Source organism: Agelaius phoeniceus, chromosome 7 (assembly GCF_051311805.1).
Source record: "Agelaius phoeniceus isolate bAgePho1 chromosome 7, bAgePho1.hap1, whole genome shotgun sequence".
Classification (NCBI taxonomy): Eukaryota; Metazoa; Chordata; class Aves; order Passeriformes; family Icteridae; genus Agelaius; species Agelaius phoeniceus.
In genome coordinates, this window is record NC_135271.1 from 39,294,821 (window position 1) to 39,310,962 (window position 16,142).

General features: G+C 45.3%; 1 protein-coding gene across 1 annotated transcript in view; it reads right to left on the minus strand.

Moving 5' to 3' along the window:
• Positions 1 to 15,664, minus strand: part of TFCP2L1 (transcription factor CP2 like 1) — a 35,684-nt gene extending 20,020 nt beyond the window's left edge. The window contains exons 1-2 of the mRNA XM_077181636.1: positions 15,435 to 15,664; positions 11,084 to 11,235 (exon numbers count right to left, since the gene is read on the minus strand). Of these exons, the coding sequence (XP_077037751.1) occupies positions 11,084 to 11,235; positions 15,435 to 15,496 (214 nt within the window). The 5' untranslated portion in view covers positions 15,497 to 15,664. The remainder of the gene's footprint in view (positions 1 to 11,083; positions 11,236 to 15,434) is intronic.
• Between the last annotated feature and the right edge of the window lie 478 nt (positions 15,665 to 16,142).

Sequence of the window (16,142 nt, forward strand, 5' to 3'; positions counted from 1 at the left end):
AATTCTGTTATATCAGCATAAAAAAGATCAAGGTCAGGTTAAAAAAATGGGTTTCTCTCAGAATCATAGAAAAGACCCTTTAGACCATCAAATCCAACCATTAATCTAGGAATGCCAGGTTCACCACTAAAACATGTCCCTGGCACCATATCTGATGTGCTATGCACTTGTATGTGCTGTACATGTTTATCTATGTTGCACAAATTGACTGCTCCATGGTTCACTCTGGAGATACACTTCACCAGCTATAGAGTGATACAGCTCAGCATCTTGAGCCCATTCACACAGCCAAGTATCTCTTGCACTGACAGTTCATTCCCATGCAGATATGAGGCTAATTAATCATTACAGAATATTAATTTAGGTTTTGGAAGCAAGAGACAGTAAAAGACATCTGTGACTGTACTCAGGGGTAACAAGGACAGTGAAATGTAGTGGTATGAGCTGTGCTATGGAGGAAGGCAGTGGTCAAACCAGAAGCATTGTCAGCCATTCAGCAAGTATTTCAGGAATAAGAAGGTTTTTGGGACACCCTTGTGCACTGATACACGCTCGCACTTTGGTCAGCTTGATCTGCTTATCCTCAGTTACAATTAGACAAAAGAAAATAACAAGCATAAAAGCATCATCCATATTCCTTTCAAACTAGCATGAAGCACTCAACAACTCAGCAGCCATCTCTGACCCTTGCAGGGATAGGGGCAGAATTGCAGCCTGGAATGCAGTGGGCACCACACATCTCCACCCGACAGGAGTGATTCACCTCAGAAGGAGTCAGAAACAGATCCTGCAGACCAGTGAAAAAGAAACTGCAGTGTAGACAGAGTTAATATTAAACAGAAAGCCAAAGAGGAAATAACATGCTTTGATGAAAGATATATGGGTCATCTGATGGAAGCCCTGGAATGCAGTTTATGCCATGAAAAACCTCAATCAAAATGGTATTTTATGCTAACTGCTTTCCCCTTGAACTCTGAATGTTTAACTTGAGTTGCTACATGATTATCAAACAAGACTGCTTCCAGACAAGCTTCAGAAAACATGAGGGTATGTTCCCCTCTCTGTGAAACTCTGTCAGTGAGAATTTGGTCCCAATTCCTCAAAGTTCCCTTATCTATCCATCTTCTGGTAGTGGTTTTTAATTTATTCTCCTTAAAGCTTTCCAGCAAATTCATTGCTTTGTGGCTTATGGTACCCAGAATTTATTAGCATGGACAGCATTCAGATATTTGTACTTTTATAGCACATAACTGCTTGGATTATACTTTCTCCTTGGAAAATACCTTCCAAACCTTGTTTACCCTATATTTTCCACCATTGCTACCAGCAAAACTAGTGAAATGGTGAATATTACAATCTCAGCCCTGCAACTATTACTGTAGAGAAAAAAGCCTCTATAGAATGACCACTTGGATGTTGGAAAACAAAATCCCTTTGTAAAATAAAGCAAATAGCAATCTAACCTGAAGGAAGCTGAACCCCCCGGCGTCAAAGAGGGAAAAGAAGTCACACAAGGCTCTGATACACAGATCATTTATGAATCCTGCACCACTGACTCACCAGCACAAGCAGGCACACACTGACAGTTTTCTGCTAAAACTAAATCAGTAACAGATCATTCTTAGTCAGGTGTCCAAATCTGTAAAGAAACATGTCTGTAAGTGTGATTAAACAATCTGCACTTCCAGTTCCCAAGTTAGACTACAACTAGCTAAGCCCAAAACAAAGCTGAAATACAGAGTTCCCCCATACTGAGTTTTTCCATGTGTCTCAGATGGAAACACAGATTAATACAGGTCAGACTACAACTTTCCAAGTCAATATGTGGTGGTAAAGCTGGAGACAGGAGCAGAGGATACCAGTGCTGAGACTAACAGTGATTTGATTGAACAGCCCAGGTCAGGTGTAACACTGGGCACAAGCACAGGGGCACCTAAAGCACTTCTGTCACCACCTGAAACCAAGGGGACACTTTGCAAGCAATCCCCAGCACAGCTGATGCTGCAGCAGCCTCCTCCACGACTGTGTGACCTGTGCTCCCTTCACTCACCACAATCCTTCTTCTCTACCTCAGGCAGAGAACAGGATAGTAATAATGCTCAGAAAACCACAACACATTCCTGAGGTGCAGTTTGTCTCCCAACTTCATGGAAAGCTTCAGGGGCACCAATAAAAACCCAGGCAGGTGACAATACACTAATTTTTATTTTAAACAGACATTCTCTGGGCAGAAGGAAATTAATGTAATCTCCTCCTAGGCTAGAGTTTGAGCAACTCACTTTACAAACTAAGTAGTACGCAATAAATAGTAACCACCCAGGTCCAGAGAGTTCCTGGTTCATAATTCATGAAGCCAACTCCACCTATCTGAAGGAGGATTTATAGACTGCTTATATTTTAAACTTGCATTGTCTTTGATAATTAACACACATTAAATGTGGGCATGGCCACTTAATGTGGGGCCAGTAGAATTTGAAGTCAAGCACTTACTACAGATGAAAAATAATTCAGTTCAACACAGGAATGATTTCACCTGCTCAAAAGGTACAAGTTTAACAGCTTACTGATTTTAATGGAATTTAGACAGGCACAGGAATTTTAAGCAATTTCTGAATACAAAAGATTATCACTATTTCAAGCTCAAACTTACATTTTGTTCAAATGTCATTTTACTACACAACCACAATATCCTGTTTGCTTTTCTTTGTTTTGGTGGTACATTTCAAGGGCCACTTGCACTATGCATTTTGTGGTTTTCTGCACAATACACCGATACAATACACTCATTTCCAATTAGGATGCTGATGTTCCAGACTGATATGACTCAGGCCTTACTTAATCTAACAAATCAGCCTTTCCAGAAATTAATTAAACCCTAACCTTTGAATAAGCAATATCCCCAACAAAAGTCTGTGGAAAAGGGAAAAAAAAATACCCAAAACCCAACAGTGTCCTCTTTCTCAGAATGGATCCACATAGCACTAGACAGAACCAGCCTGGAAACTGTTTGATTATTAAGCCAAGCCAATAAAAATTCCATTTAGCAACTTTATATGGACATCCTAAAGAGCGCACAGATAAAGGCAAAGGAATGCTGACAGTCAAATGCACCATGCAGAAGGAGGGGGAGGGAAAAAAAAACCCAAGCATTTATCATACCAAACCAAAGCATATCCAGCAGGCAGGAGAATCACCTTTGAAACAGCCAAACACAACTATTCAGGGCATCAGGCACACACAAAGATTTTTCTGACAAGAAAGATTAATGAACCCTCAGGGTAAACACACAAGAGTGGCAGAGCTGGCATGTGAACTTGCATGCTTGATGACACACACCTTTTTAGCCAGTCACAAGCTGAAATAAAAATTAGCATAAGACTTGCTCAAGTGTCCCATGTGTGGACACTCTGCAGGACAAGAAGCAAAAGCAGAACCCTCAATCCCTGAACCACAAATGACAGTGAGATATTCTGCAGTTGCTTACTGTAGCCTCATTTGACAAGATGCTGTAGATGTTTATCCAGTGGATATTTTGAATTCACCAGCAACACAATAGGCCACCCTGGAAGTTCCCACTATGCTAGGAACATGGAAATCCTGCAAAGGAGGACAAGCTGTGGCCCAAGAAATGCAAAAGGAGCACTAGAGTCGTTCTAACACTGCAGGCCCATCTTGCCCCACATCCCATCTTCAACACAGCAGCCAGAGATGGAGCAGGGTCAATAAAGCCAGCATTTTCTTCCTTGCCATATCTTCTCAGTTTCTGGTATTCAGAGTCCAGATTGCATCTACATTGAGCTGCCCAGCCATGACCAATGCTCATTAACTCTTTTGTGTGGTCTCCTGAATTTGCTTGTACTGTGGCAATCAGAACCACAATTTACATATGCCTTGCTTTAGCACTGGGCCTTCACCTGCCTCCTGCCTCTCCCCTTGCACAAAGCCCCCTTAGCTCCACCATGTTTTGGTACTGAGGATTCCTGCTCTGCTTGCCCCTACCATCAGGGCAGCAGTGCTACAGGAACACAGCACAGCAATTCAACTCCCAATTCTACCACCACACCACAGAGCTTCACCCTCATCATGCCCCTTTTATGTTTTTCCTCCTTTTACAATGTGCCCCCAACTCAAGGGGGGTTTTCTTGTCTCCTTTTTCTACTTCCCTACCTCTTTCTTGTGGGAAAGCCAAAGAGCTGCCTGGGAGCCAAGTTTGCTGCAGGAAAATTTCACTGCTCATTTACTATATGAACATTTTTCAGAGTCCTACTCTCCACAGACTTTTGAAGATGGTCTATTTTACAGTGGTGACACTTCATAGCTAACAGGCACTAACAGAAACACTCCTCATTGACAATGGTTTCCACTCAAGAGAGGGAGGTGCATTTAAATCCCCAAAGTCTCACTTTGAATCAAGGACACAAGACAAGCCAGTGGACACAAAAATTCTTCTAGTTGCTAACTTCACTGTGTGCACTTGGGTTTCTTCTGCATAGACTTCCACTTGATCTCACCCAAGTTAAACCATGTTATAAACTTTGATTTTTCATACAAATTAATCAGTGAAAAAATTGAGGACTTCCCATGGAAAGCTGAAAAAAATACCTACCCTGTGAAAATAATTTCTTCCTGTATTTCCACTTCTTTAGCATGTATTGAAACACCCAGGATTATCTTAGTCACATCTGTCCAGCTCAGAAAACCTCAACCCTCTCTGTGTAAGTAAAAAATACAGGCTTTTTCTGGTTTCAACCTGTTTTAAGTCAATTTGGACAACAGGTTTTATAGCTTTGAAGGAGTAGCTTTGTGTGTAATATTTACTTGAGTTTCAGATAACTAAAATGAATGGTGCTGGGTGAGGGTGCTGACGAGGGATGCAGAAGAGCTGAGTATGACTCCTGACCTAGCAGCTCCCTTAGATGCCCTCAGGTTAAGTCCCTTCCTCCACATTTCTGCAATAGGAAACTGGGAGAAGCCAGTCCCACTCCCACCCGTAGCTGCTCAATCAGGCTGCCACCACAGGGCAGGGAAGGAGATGGGATCAAAGCTGACTGTACCTTCCACCAGTCCCAAACGTGGCACCAAGCTGGGACAGGAGGAATTTCACTGCTTACTGTCTAGTTTCAGGGACATATAATAAATGCTTCATAGGAAGCAAATAGGAGGAAAAAAAGGGTGGGTTTTTCCCTACCTCTTAAGGAAAAAAAGTATATTCACTTGTAAAAATGTATATTATTCCTACAAAAACAGTTAATCAGGTCAAACCTACAGTATTTTTCAAGCTTCTTACTGCTATCTAAAATGTGATCTTTTAGGGCACGAATTAGAGGAGGCTAATTGGAAAACTTCTACATCACCTCACAATGACAAGTAACATTCACACTAACAGCAAATCCTGTAAAATCACAGGCAAAAAACTCTGTCATAATTAAAGGAATCTCAAATAGATATGGATAATGAGGTAAAGTAAAAAAAATCATGTGGAATATCAGGCAAAAATCTTCCCAGTATTTTCATACTTCTTACTACACTCTGAGGAACTTCTGAGCACTCCCTTTTTTCACAGATATTGAAGATTTATGGGGGAACAAAATGCAGTCTAGGGGCTTCCAGTAGGATTTGTGCACAGGCTACAATCCAGCAAGCTCACAATCCCGTTTGAATTTCATCCAGATGTTAGCAACAGAAGAAAGGATTACAAAAAGAATAGAAAACAGCCTCTTGGTTAAAAGACAACTGAGATTCTAGCTTCCTCGGGACAACAGAAGTCAGATGCTCTACTTACACAGAGGTGCCCTGTCATCTGAAGCAAGATTCATGGTGAGCTTTGGGATGGTGTGGTTTGGAGACAGGGTTGTTTATCCTGGGCTGCCAAGTGAAGACAGAGCTGCCAAACATATGGGGAAATTGCTTCTAGCACAATTAATGGCTTCAGCTGAGACACCAGAACCTACTCAGAGCTGTCTTCAAAGTCAGGCAGGAGACAAATTCCTTCTCCAAAGATGAAGTGCACCACAAGAACCAAAAACACCAAAAGCCACTTTCAGAAATGGGAAAGACAAATTAGCATTGTTAGCCATTTCATTTTTTAAGCCATCCAAACCTAAGAACAGAGTGGAAAGGGGTCAAGGAGCAGTATGGCATCCCATAACGATTAGGGAAAAAGGATGCATGGGTGGGTGGGCAGGAACCAGGAGCACCTGGTACTCACAGTCCCAATGGCACAAAGCCACTGTTGTGCCTGTGATCTCAGGCAAGGGTGGAATGTTTGTCCACATGGGAGAAGCCACCAGCAGCAGAGCTCCTACACATGTCCAGAGCCTGGTCAGTGGTGGCAGTCACTGTTAAGAAAAGAGGTAGTCCTAGCACGGGACAAAGCAAAAATATCCCCATAAACAGAGCTATAATTAAACCAGAAGCACACCCAGCCAGAGCTGGTCACTCAGCTTTCTCTACACTTCATTTAGGCAAATAAAGAACCATTCCAGGAAAAGTATAAACATCCAGGCAGTTGTGACCCCATAAAAACTCAATTACGTCGGAGTTAACGTCAATATAAAACAGCTTTTTTCATTTACTGTAAAGCTCAGTGTTTAAAACTGGGCTCTCTTACTGTAGATTAGGCAACCAATTTGAGCTTTAGACTTAAGGGAGGCAAAGGTTCTCTTCTGCCTCCTGCTGTAAGCAATTTCATCTCCCACCCAAACAATTAGGCATCTACTCCAAAGCATCCTCTTGCCCAGTGCTTTCTGCACCTTTCTTTGGAGAAGCAACCAGAGCACATCTGCAGTCGAGCTGAGGCAGGACAACACCTAACAGATTTTAATGCAGCACCATTTAAAATGTGCCAGTTTATGCACACATATCTTGAACCTGGATATATGCCTTGGCACCGTGGGGGTGAAATTTGGGCTTTTGCTGAGGTGTGACCCAGACTCAAGTCCATCATTAGGTTTACGAGGCATCACTTGCTAATGCCCCTCCACAGCAACACTCCCAAAATCACAAGTTCTCTCAGATATTAGTGGTTTTCCCTCATGGCCTGGGTTTGTCTTCTGAACCATGTAGGACTGGCACTAAGGCTGACTCCTGGAAGACACCATAAAGCAGGGGTGTCCAGCCTTCCAAACCCTAGCCAGCTGTACACTAAAGTCTTTGCAGAGCCAAGAACCACAAGCCACACACTGCAGATCGGGAGAGCTGAACGGAGCCCAAGGAAACTTCACAGGCAGATGACGGCAAGTTACTCTGAAGTACCACTGGGACTCTGGGCTGGATCTCTCACACAGCTCTCAGTGACCCTCTGCCACCAAACTTAGCCTCCCTCCATCTGAAGTAATTACCATCTGAAGTTCTGAGCCAGCCCAACACTGGTCATGAAACAAAATCATGACTTGAACAGCTCACAGTCCACATGTGGTTCTGGCACTACAAGCTGATTCCCCTGGGCAATGACTTTCAGGTTTTTGTGATTTTTGACATTTTGTTTTTTACAATAATGACTTTATTCCTCAAATTTATTAGCCTTCAGATCTACTGTACACAGTGCTTGTTTCCTCCACATTCCTTCTGCTGCAATGTCTGGAACCATCTTTCATTGCATCCAATTCTGTCCATGATTGAAACTGGTTTCAACCAGCCTTGGTCAAACCACACCCCATATGGCCATGGAATATGCAGTGCATCAAGCCATCTTGCTGAAGCAGTGGTTTGTAATATGGTTGCTGGTTGATTGTTTGCTTGAAAATCCCTATCCACAAGAGACACTGAAATAGTGCTAAAAGGCAGGCTAGTTCCAGAAACGTTAGGATGTTTGTGCTGCAGACTTCTGGACAACATAGTTCTGTTGACAGATGTGATCCCTGACCAAAGGAGAAATGCCAACAGCAGCTTCCAGTGCAAGGACAGCACCTTTACCAGTCTCATGGACTGAAGGTGGAGTGGTATTGAGACACCACACTAATAAGCCTGTACTTTGTCCCATCAGATGAGTAATCCTCCTGAGATCCAGTAAAGACCTCTTAATGAAGGAACTGCCCTAAGGATCAACAAACTAATACTGAGTTCAATTTGGCTCCAGTCTCCCAAGGAATGTGGGAAGGCAGGAGAGGAAAGAGATTGGGACTGACAAGTGTAATGAGTCAGTCTTTGGAAACCAAGCTACAGATCTGACTCTAGTTACCTCATTTACAGGCTGGTTCTAGAGTTGTGGCCAGAGAGCACTCATGGTTTCAAACTGGAGCAGACAAACTTGGGACTCTGCCACTGCTGAATGTCCCCAAGTCAACTTAACAGCTAAGCTCACACTCCGTTATGCTCCCTCACAAATCCTTCCCCTGCCCCTTTGTGCAAATACTGGTCTCTGGTTTCCAGCTCCAGAGTCCTCTCAGCCTCCATCCTTGGGGAGAGTCCAGACCAAAGACCTCTTCCTCCTCAACACCACTGACCATCCCTCTAGGTCTATCCTGCAAGAAGCAAGGCTCAAGAGAAGCCATTATGCTTCCCAAGTCTGGAGCCCTCTCCCACCTGCACACAAACACAGCCACTGGACAGTCCTCCTTCCTAGCCCATATGAAGTCTTTTCAGATCCCACATGGAACTCTCCACTGATTCCTCTTCCATCTCTGCAACTCAACATGGCCTTCAGTTTGCTACCCAGTATTTCCAGCTTTCCACAGCCCATAGGTCAGGTCTGACAGAGCTTTCTTCCATGCACTTCTGCATATGGACATTCCTGAGCTGGTCCACTCACCACCACTGGAACCTGTCACATGTGGAGAATGTGTTCCAGGGCAGGAAGCAGAGCTGCTTCACAGTGACAAAAGCTCATAACTGAGTGATAAAAAGCTAAAGCTGAGAAGGAGCATTTGAACAGCAAGAATCACCTAGCAAGCAGAAAAACCCAAAGCCCTTACTCACATTTTGAGAAAGCAACCACACTGGATGTGAATTGCTTTGTTGGTGCTGCTGGGACAGCCACTGTCTTTGTACCTACCTTACTACAAGCCAGCCATGACTGACACACAGGCAGGGCAGAGGGACATTCATTAATGAAGTTACCCATTTGCTAAAGTAATCCATCACAACACTCAAGAAGGGAAATTTTATGTAACAGTGCTTGGCCAATCCATGATAAACACAGAAGGAGGTTAAGGGGCAAGAGGTGTCCCTTTGCTTACAGCCAGCACAAGCTGATAAGGCACAAGGAATGGTCTTAAATTGCTTCATGAGATGTGGCACTGTAGCTGGGTCACAGTGCTTTGTAGTCAGCCAGTTCCTCTCCCATGCCACAAGCATTGGTTCCAGAAACCTCAGCTGCCTTGAGGTCCCCTTCACAGACCTCATCAAGCTCATAGAACACAACTCTACTAAGGGGATTCATTTTCTGACAGAGCCTTTTAATCCTCATCCCTTTTCAACCCATGGCAATGTTCTCACCAATAGCCCACTAAAAGAAACCAGACAGCCCAGCTTCCCCAGTCGGCCCCTCTGCACAGCTCCTGCCAGCCTCATCCCTGCTCTGCTCCTCCAGGCCTGCCCAGATTCATGCTCTTCTCTATTCTGCAAAGACATCCCACCTTGAGGGATGAAAAATAGATGATGTCCAAGAAATTACAACAAAGCAGGAAGCACTGTCAAGATGTAACAGTGGACAACTCCTTGCAATAGTAAGCAGGACAAAGCACAACATGGTCTATATAAAAGGCAGTAACTGTCTCACTTTACAAAGGAAAACATGGATTGCTCCAGTCAGGCAGTTTTTAACAAACTCATGGTATTGCATTAAGAGCTGTCTAACTTTTTCCCTGCCAAGGTAAAAAAGTAGGCACTGCTTCAAGTATGCTAAAATATTTGGCTGTCAACAGATTTTCATTTTAAAAAATCTTTTATTCCAATAGGAAGAATTGTGTTTCATAGGAAGACTGATCTCAATCTCACAACTGATATGCCCCATTATAACCTCCTGGGATCAGCTGTGTTTAGATAGATAAACTGAGATGACACAGTCACATATTCCAAGCATCTTTTGATCCTGAGAGATAGAACAGTGCCAGCTTAGATGACAGGAAATACCTTGTTCCTTGGGTAGAGCCTGATCTTTCTGTGGGGGTTCTATGGGTCTACCAGCTGTCAACACAGATCCAGCAGCCAGCTGCACCTGAGGTCAGAGCCCAAGGGAGGTCAGGGCTCCAATTTCTGCCAGCATTAAGAGACATCTATCCAGGGAGGCACCCAAGTGAGCATCCTACTCAGGGCATGAAGCTTACAGATGAGGCAGTATCCTGAGGCAGGAGGGGATCTCAGTGAAAGGGCAGACAGCCTTCAGCTTGTTGTTAGACCCTTTTTTACAGCCTGACAGAAACTGGGCAAAAATATGTTTCAGCATAATCTGTGCATGGAGAGGTCTGATCCCCTCAAGACCCACGCACAGGAGGTGCTGCAAAGTGACAGCCAAACACCAACCACAGATGTGTCGCTGCCAAAGGGGGGAAAAGGAAAGAACACAGAGAAACAAAGTGTTTATCCAGGAGTATGAACCAGTCTGGGAGGTCAGCTATACAGGGCCTTGCTGCACTGAACCCTGGCAACTTGTCAAGTTAGGCACTGAGCAGAGCCACCAGCCAGCCTGCTGGAGAGATGTCACTGCCCAGACCTCAGAGCAGCCCTTGGATACCTGCTAAATCATTCCCTGGCTATACCCTCCAGCAGTGCCAGGGGACTTGTAGTGGGGTAAGAGCCCTCCCCAGTCCAATGTGCTTCATCAATCTGGCCTTGTGAGATAAAGGCAGGAGGCTGCAGCTTAAGGTGTCTGAGATCAAGCCAGTGCTTTGCCACAGGGAACTGTGCATGCTGTAACACTGCCTTAAGTCAACAGTTAAATCAGTGGTATTTCATTATTTTTAAATAGTTGATAATCTGGTATCTAAATGTGGAAAATTAAATATTTCTCCTTTCCTCCACCCCCTCCCCACATCTACCCCTCTTTTCCCATCCCGCTGCCCTCCCGCTAAGGCAAAGTATGGGATCACATCTCATGAACTGTTCCCAGGAAATGTCCTCTCCTTCAGTGTACTGCAGACCCTACCTTGGTTGAGGTAGGTCAGAGTCTCTTCGTGCAGTTTCACGGCGGGGGAGGTGGCTGTGCAGAGGACGTACTGAAAGGGCGGCAGCTTGGCATCGTTCTCAGGAGACAGCTGCGGCTCCTCCTGCTTGAAGATGGGCAGCGCGAGCACATCTCTGCAATGCACAAGTTATACACAGTCAGAAAGAGTTTATGGGCTATCCCAGCCTCAATCTGCATCTGCTTCTCACCATCTGAGATAACAGGATGGTCTCTGGAGAAACACCAGGTTAAAATGGCTAAAAGAGGAAGAATTTGGCCTGTTTAATGTAAGCAGGCAACTTCTGCATCTAAGATATCAGCACTGCTCACAAAAGAACAGCAGAACAGAGTATGCCTGAGAACTAATGCAAGGTTTCAAGAAATAAATCAGATTCACTTTTCAGTTAAGCAGTCTTCTGGATGAGGAAAAAAAAAATCAAAAATAGATCCTTCATCCTTGTGGATGTATTTGATTAAGAGTTCTCAGGTTCTCAGATGAAAGACTTTCAGAAAAAAAAAACCAAGAAAGGGCACTTTGACAGCCAAAAGTCAGATCGGTAAAATGTCTTCAAGTAGCAGCCATGGGTGGGAAGCAGACAAAGCTCTGGTGTACAAAGGAGATACTCAGGTAAATGATGGCATGAATGGCTGGATTAATTTATTCATAATATGTCCCTGCATTCTAGTAAACCTGATCCCAAGGAAGCATACAGCTCTTAAGTCAGCACCTGGCTACCTTTGTAAATGCACACACAGGTGTGTGGGAGCAGCTTCACTAGGACCTGCACACAGCCCCAGCTCCCACTTCTTTACAAAATGCTGATAGTGACCTGCCTGCTGATTTAGTCCCAGGCTGATCCCAACCCACACTAATCCCCAAGCAGAACTGGTATTAGCAAGGCTGAGAGCTCAACAAATGATGAGTTGATTAGTACAAAATGAGATGTCAGGAATAAGCATCCTTATCTCAGCCTGTCTAATACTGAAGAGCCACATTAGCCTTCCTATGCCACTAACGCTGCTGATCACTGTGTCCATCTACTTAAAACATTAATACCCTTCCAAATTAGGAGGATTATACCGAACACGGTGACAATTCAGAACAAGTGATTCTTTTTCTCCTCTATTTCTTCCAGATGTGTGAAGACTCGAGATTCACTTTACACAGGCTGTAGCTCTGCTCCTTTTGACAACCCCATACACAAAATGCTCTAAGAAAAACCATCCAGCACGTACAGGCACGCAACGTGAAAGGCCATTAAGAATTTTTTCCTTGCCTGTTCAGTTAATGATCCACTTATAACACTCACAACCTTGAAGGCTACCCAGGTCATCAGTGAAACAGTGCAGCAGTTTAGAGTAAACTGCTCAAGTGCCTGGTTCAAACACAGGTACTCCTGTTTAATAGAAAACAATGCCAGAGAGCAAACTGTGCCATTTCAGATGCAGACAGAAGACATTTCTGTTTCCATTCTCTTTTGCAACCCCACGCCCCCAGTATTATCAGCCACTCGAAGGCATCCAGCCCCATTTGCTTCCTGGCATTACTGACATAATCACAGCTCTTGCCTAACTGCTGCCACAGAGAGGCTTTTTTTTTTTTCCTTAGTGATGATTTACTACAGCAATGAAGTGACAGAAATGCCTGCAGTAGATTTCTGAAATAGATAGCATTGCTCCACACACATGCAGGATCTGATACTGCTCCGGAGTCATCTCACCCAGCCCGGAGTCATCTCACTCGGCCCGGATGCCAACATTTGCTCCTGAGGATGCCAACATTTGCTCCTGACCCTCTCTGCACAATGCTCTCTGAATGCCTGTGGCTTTACAGATGAGAACAGGTCAAAAACTCCAGCGCCCGAGAACTTCTGCACTCCGGCAGAAACCGCGCACAAAATCTGGCCTGGGTTTAACAGTTAGGGGTGAGGAATTTTTACATACACTCACCTGAAAGAGTTGAGAAATTCAGGCAAGGGGAAGTCAAAATTTAAATACCGTATTTCACATCAGGTTCTCTGCACCCCTACACCTGCCAGCACAGTTGTCTGATCACCGAATTCTGCAAGCATGGAGGAATCCATGACTTGGTTTCTGGAAAGCTTCACCGTATTTAAGCTCTAACAAAGCCACATAAGTTAATCACATTTTTATTCCTAGAGCATTTAAACTAATGGCCTGTGGTGTAAACTGCTTTGGGCAAGACCTTCTTAAGCATTCGACCTTATTATAAGTGTTTGGAACTTAGAATGAGGTCAAAAGAATTTTTAAGTTGTAAGTATATAAGCCATCACAACACTTATTTAACTCTTCACTCAAGAGCTGCAAATCAAGTTTAGGGAAAAACAGGCTTTTACAACAGTTCCTATCCTAAAAAAAAGAAATATTGAACTCCTTAAAACTTTCCCAATTTTCACCGTTATCCTAAAGATTTACAGTTCTGCACTTAAATAACAATTAGTTTGCATCCCTGGAAGGAGAGAAAGTTAATTGAGAGTTCAGTCAGCTGACAGAACAGAGGGTAGAACATGTACTGCGTTTTCATTAAAAATGAATGAAAATTTGTAAGAATTTTTCTGTAGCATCATCTTGCTCCTGCTACAAATACCACTGAAGTACAGCAGAACTTACACTGATGTCTCAAATACACAGAAAGCTCTTGATCTCTGCAAAATGTAACTTATGCAAACTCTTCTCACAGCAACTTCAAATATTGTACTATTTCAGTTTCTTGTAATCACTACAAGGCGGTATAGAAAGCCTTCAGAACGGCATTGCTCAGCAGAAAAATGCCCCTGTTAGAAATGCATGTCTTGACACATTCTCATGGAAAGTGAATTGGCCAGAATTAGCCATCTCTACAAAAAAAACAAGGGTTTTGTTCAGCCAACCTCCTCTGAAACACCTGAGGGCATTGTTGCCATAATAGTGGCTACAGGGATTTTAATCCCAGCTCAAACCCGCCACTTAACAGAGACAGGTACTCACTAAAGCTGAAGTTTGTTCCTAAAACACCCACAGGTCACCTCCATCCCAACAAAAGCCTTCCTGACAGAACAGATATCCTTTATCCCCCAGCTAGCACCAAGCCAGCAAAAATAAGCTAGTATGTTTTCTGGCCCATTAAACGGAACTTAAATTGTGGAGTAAAGCCTGACCCAGACCTGATCATCTTCTAGCACTCCTGCTACAAATCCATGGAGTTAAATGCAGCAGCCCGACCACCGTAAACACTCTCTAAAGGAGAATATGCTGATGCTCCTCTGCCAGTACCATTTTCACTGTTCTAAACTAATCAGATTTGCAAGTGCAAAGTAAGAGAGAACAAGACTTTTGCCACATACATGTTGTGAAACTGAGTTATTGACATAGAGGGAGGAGATGAAGAATCTTGTACGAAGAAACGGAAAAGCTGCCAGAAGGCAAGAATCTCCCAAAATTGTATTATTGGATAATGGGAAATTATTATTTAGTCCAAAATAAAATTCCTTTGCAAGTACACTGATAGGCAGCAGAAATAGTCAAGATAGCGTGTCTCCTTGAAAGAGAAGCATTATCTGCAATCTAAGTGCTTCCCCAGACAAACTCAGTGCTCTCTCAAGAGTGGTTATTTGGGGGTACATTCGAAAGTCAGGGTTCTTGGGCCACAGCCAGGTTCTCCACTGCCACAATTCAGCAAAATCCCACTCCAGCAATCGCCACCAGCTGACGGCTGAGCTTTACATCTTCAGAAGGCAAATCACTCACAAGCACCCAGCAAAAAGGGAACTCCCAAAGTTGCCTGCTTTGACATCGTTTGGAGGGAGGAAACACGGGTTTGTGCTACACATGTCACAGACTATTGTTTAGCAGCCCTTGTACTTAAATTAGGCACATTTAATTGAACGCAACTGTGCAGAAGCAGGAAAAAGCTGGTTTAGGCAAGTTCAGAAAGTGAAATTCTGCGCTTATCACACATCGTCCTAAAACGCAGAGAAAGAAATCCCATCCCCAGAAAACTGGGTGCCTTCTCAATTTGCCAGCAGGCGTTTTCCTCAGACCTCTAACAGCGCTCCGCCGCCGCACCTCCTCCCTCGGAGCTGCGCTACCCCAGCCCGGAGAAGAGGGAACCCGGCACAAACACGAAAGCAACGCTGCAGGGAGCTGCCTAACCAGGCGCTAAAAAAATAAAGAAGGGAAAAGAGAAAGCAAAAAAGGAAAGCGGTCCCTCAGGCAGAGGGAGCGGCGCGGCGGGGCACCGGGAGGGAGGGAAGGCGGCGGGCGGGCGGCCGCGGGACGGGGGCACCCGACCGAACACGCACCCGTGCCAGGGCTGCCGCCGCCCGGGACTCACCGCAGGTAGCTGCCGGTCGAGTGCTGGTTGTAATGCTCCGGCTGCGTGTGCCAAAACAGCATCTTGGGGGCGGCCGGCGGCGGTCCCTGCGCTGCGGAGCGGCGGCCGCGCCGCGCTGCCCTGCCCTGCCCTGCCCACCCCACGGGTGCCCGGCACGGCTGCCGCCAACTGGAGCCGCGGCCCCGCCGGCTCCCGGCGCTTTTATGGCCCAGCCGCGGCGGGCGCGGGTTGGCCGGGCCGGGGCGCCGCAGCCCGGCGAGCCCTCCCCCGGCCCGCCCCAGCGCCAGCCCCGGCCCCCGGCGGGCACGGGCCGCGCAGCCCCGGGGCGGAGCGCCGGCCCCGAGGGACTGGCCTGGCGCAGGGCGAGGTGTGAGGGTCCTGGGGACCCGGGGAGGCACGGACGTGGCAACTCCCGGGCGATCCCCGCCGTGCTGGGGCTGCCGCCTGGGATCTGGGCTGTGATTTAAACCGGGCCGCTCCATCCTACACCGGTGTGAAACTCCTGCTCAGGCTCCTCGGAAGTCTCTGTTTTCTTTAAATGAACGACAGCTGATGGCTTTAGGCCCGTGCTGTCTCTTACACTGCCCTGTGCCTCAGGTTAATGCGACCTTTGTGGCAGGGGGTGTTTTCCAACTGAGAGAGCAAGAGGCAAAGTTTGCCTGAGGAGGTGGATGAAGAAGAGAACAGTGTCAGAGACTGAACTCACAC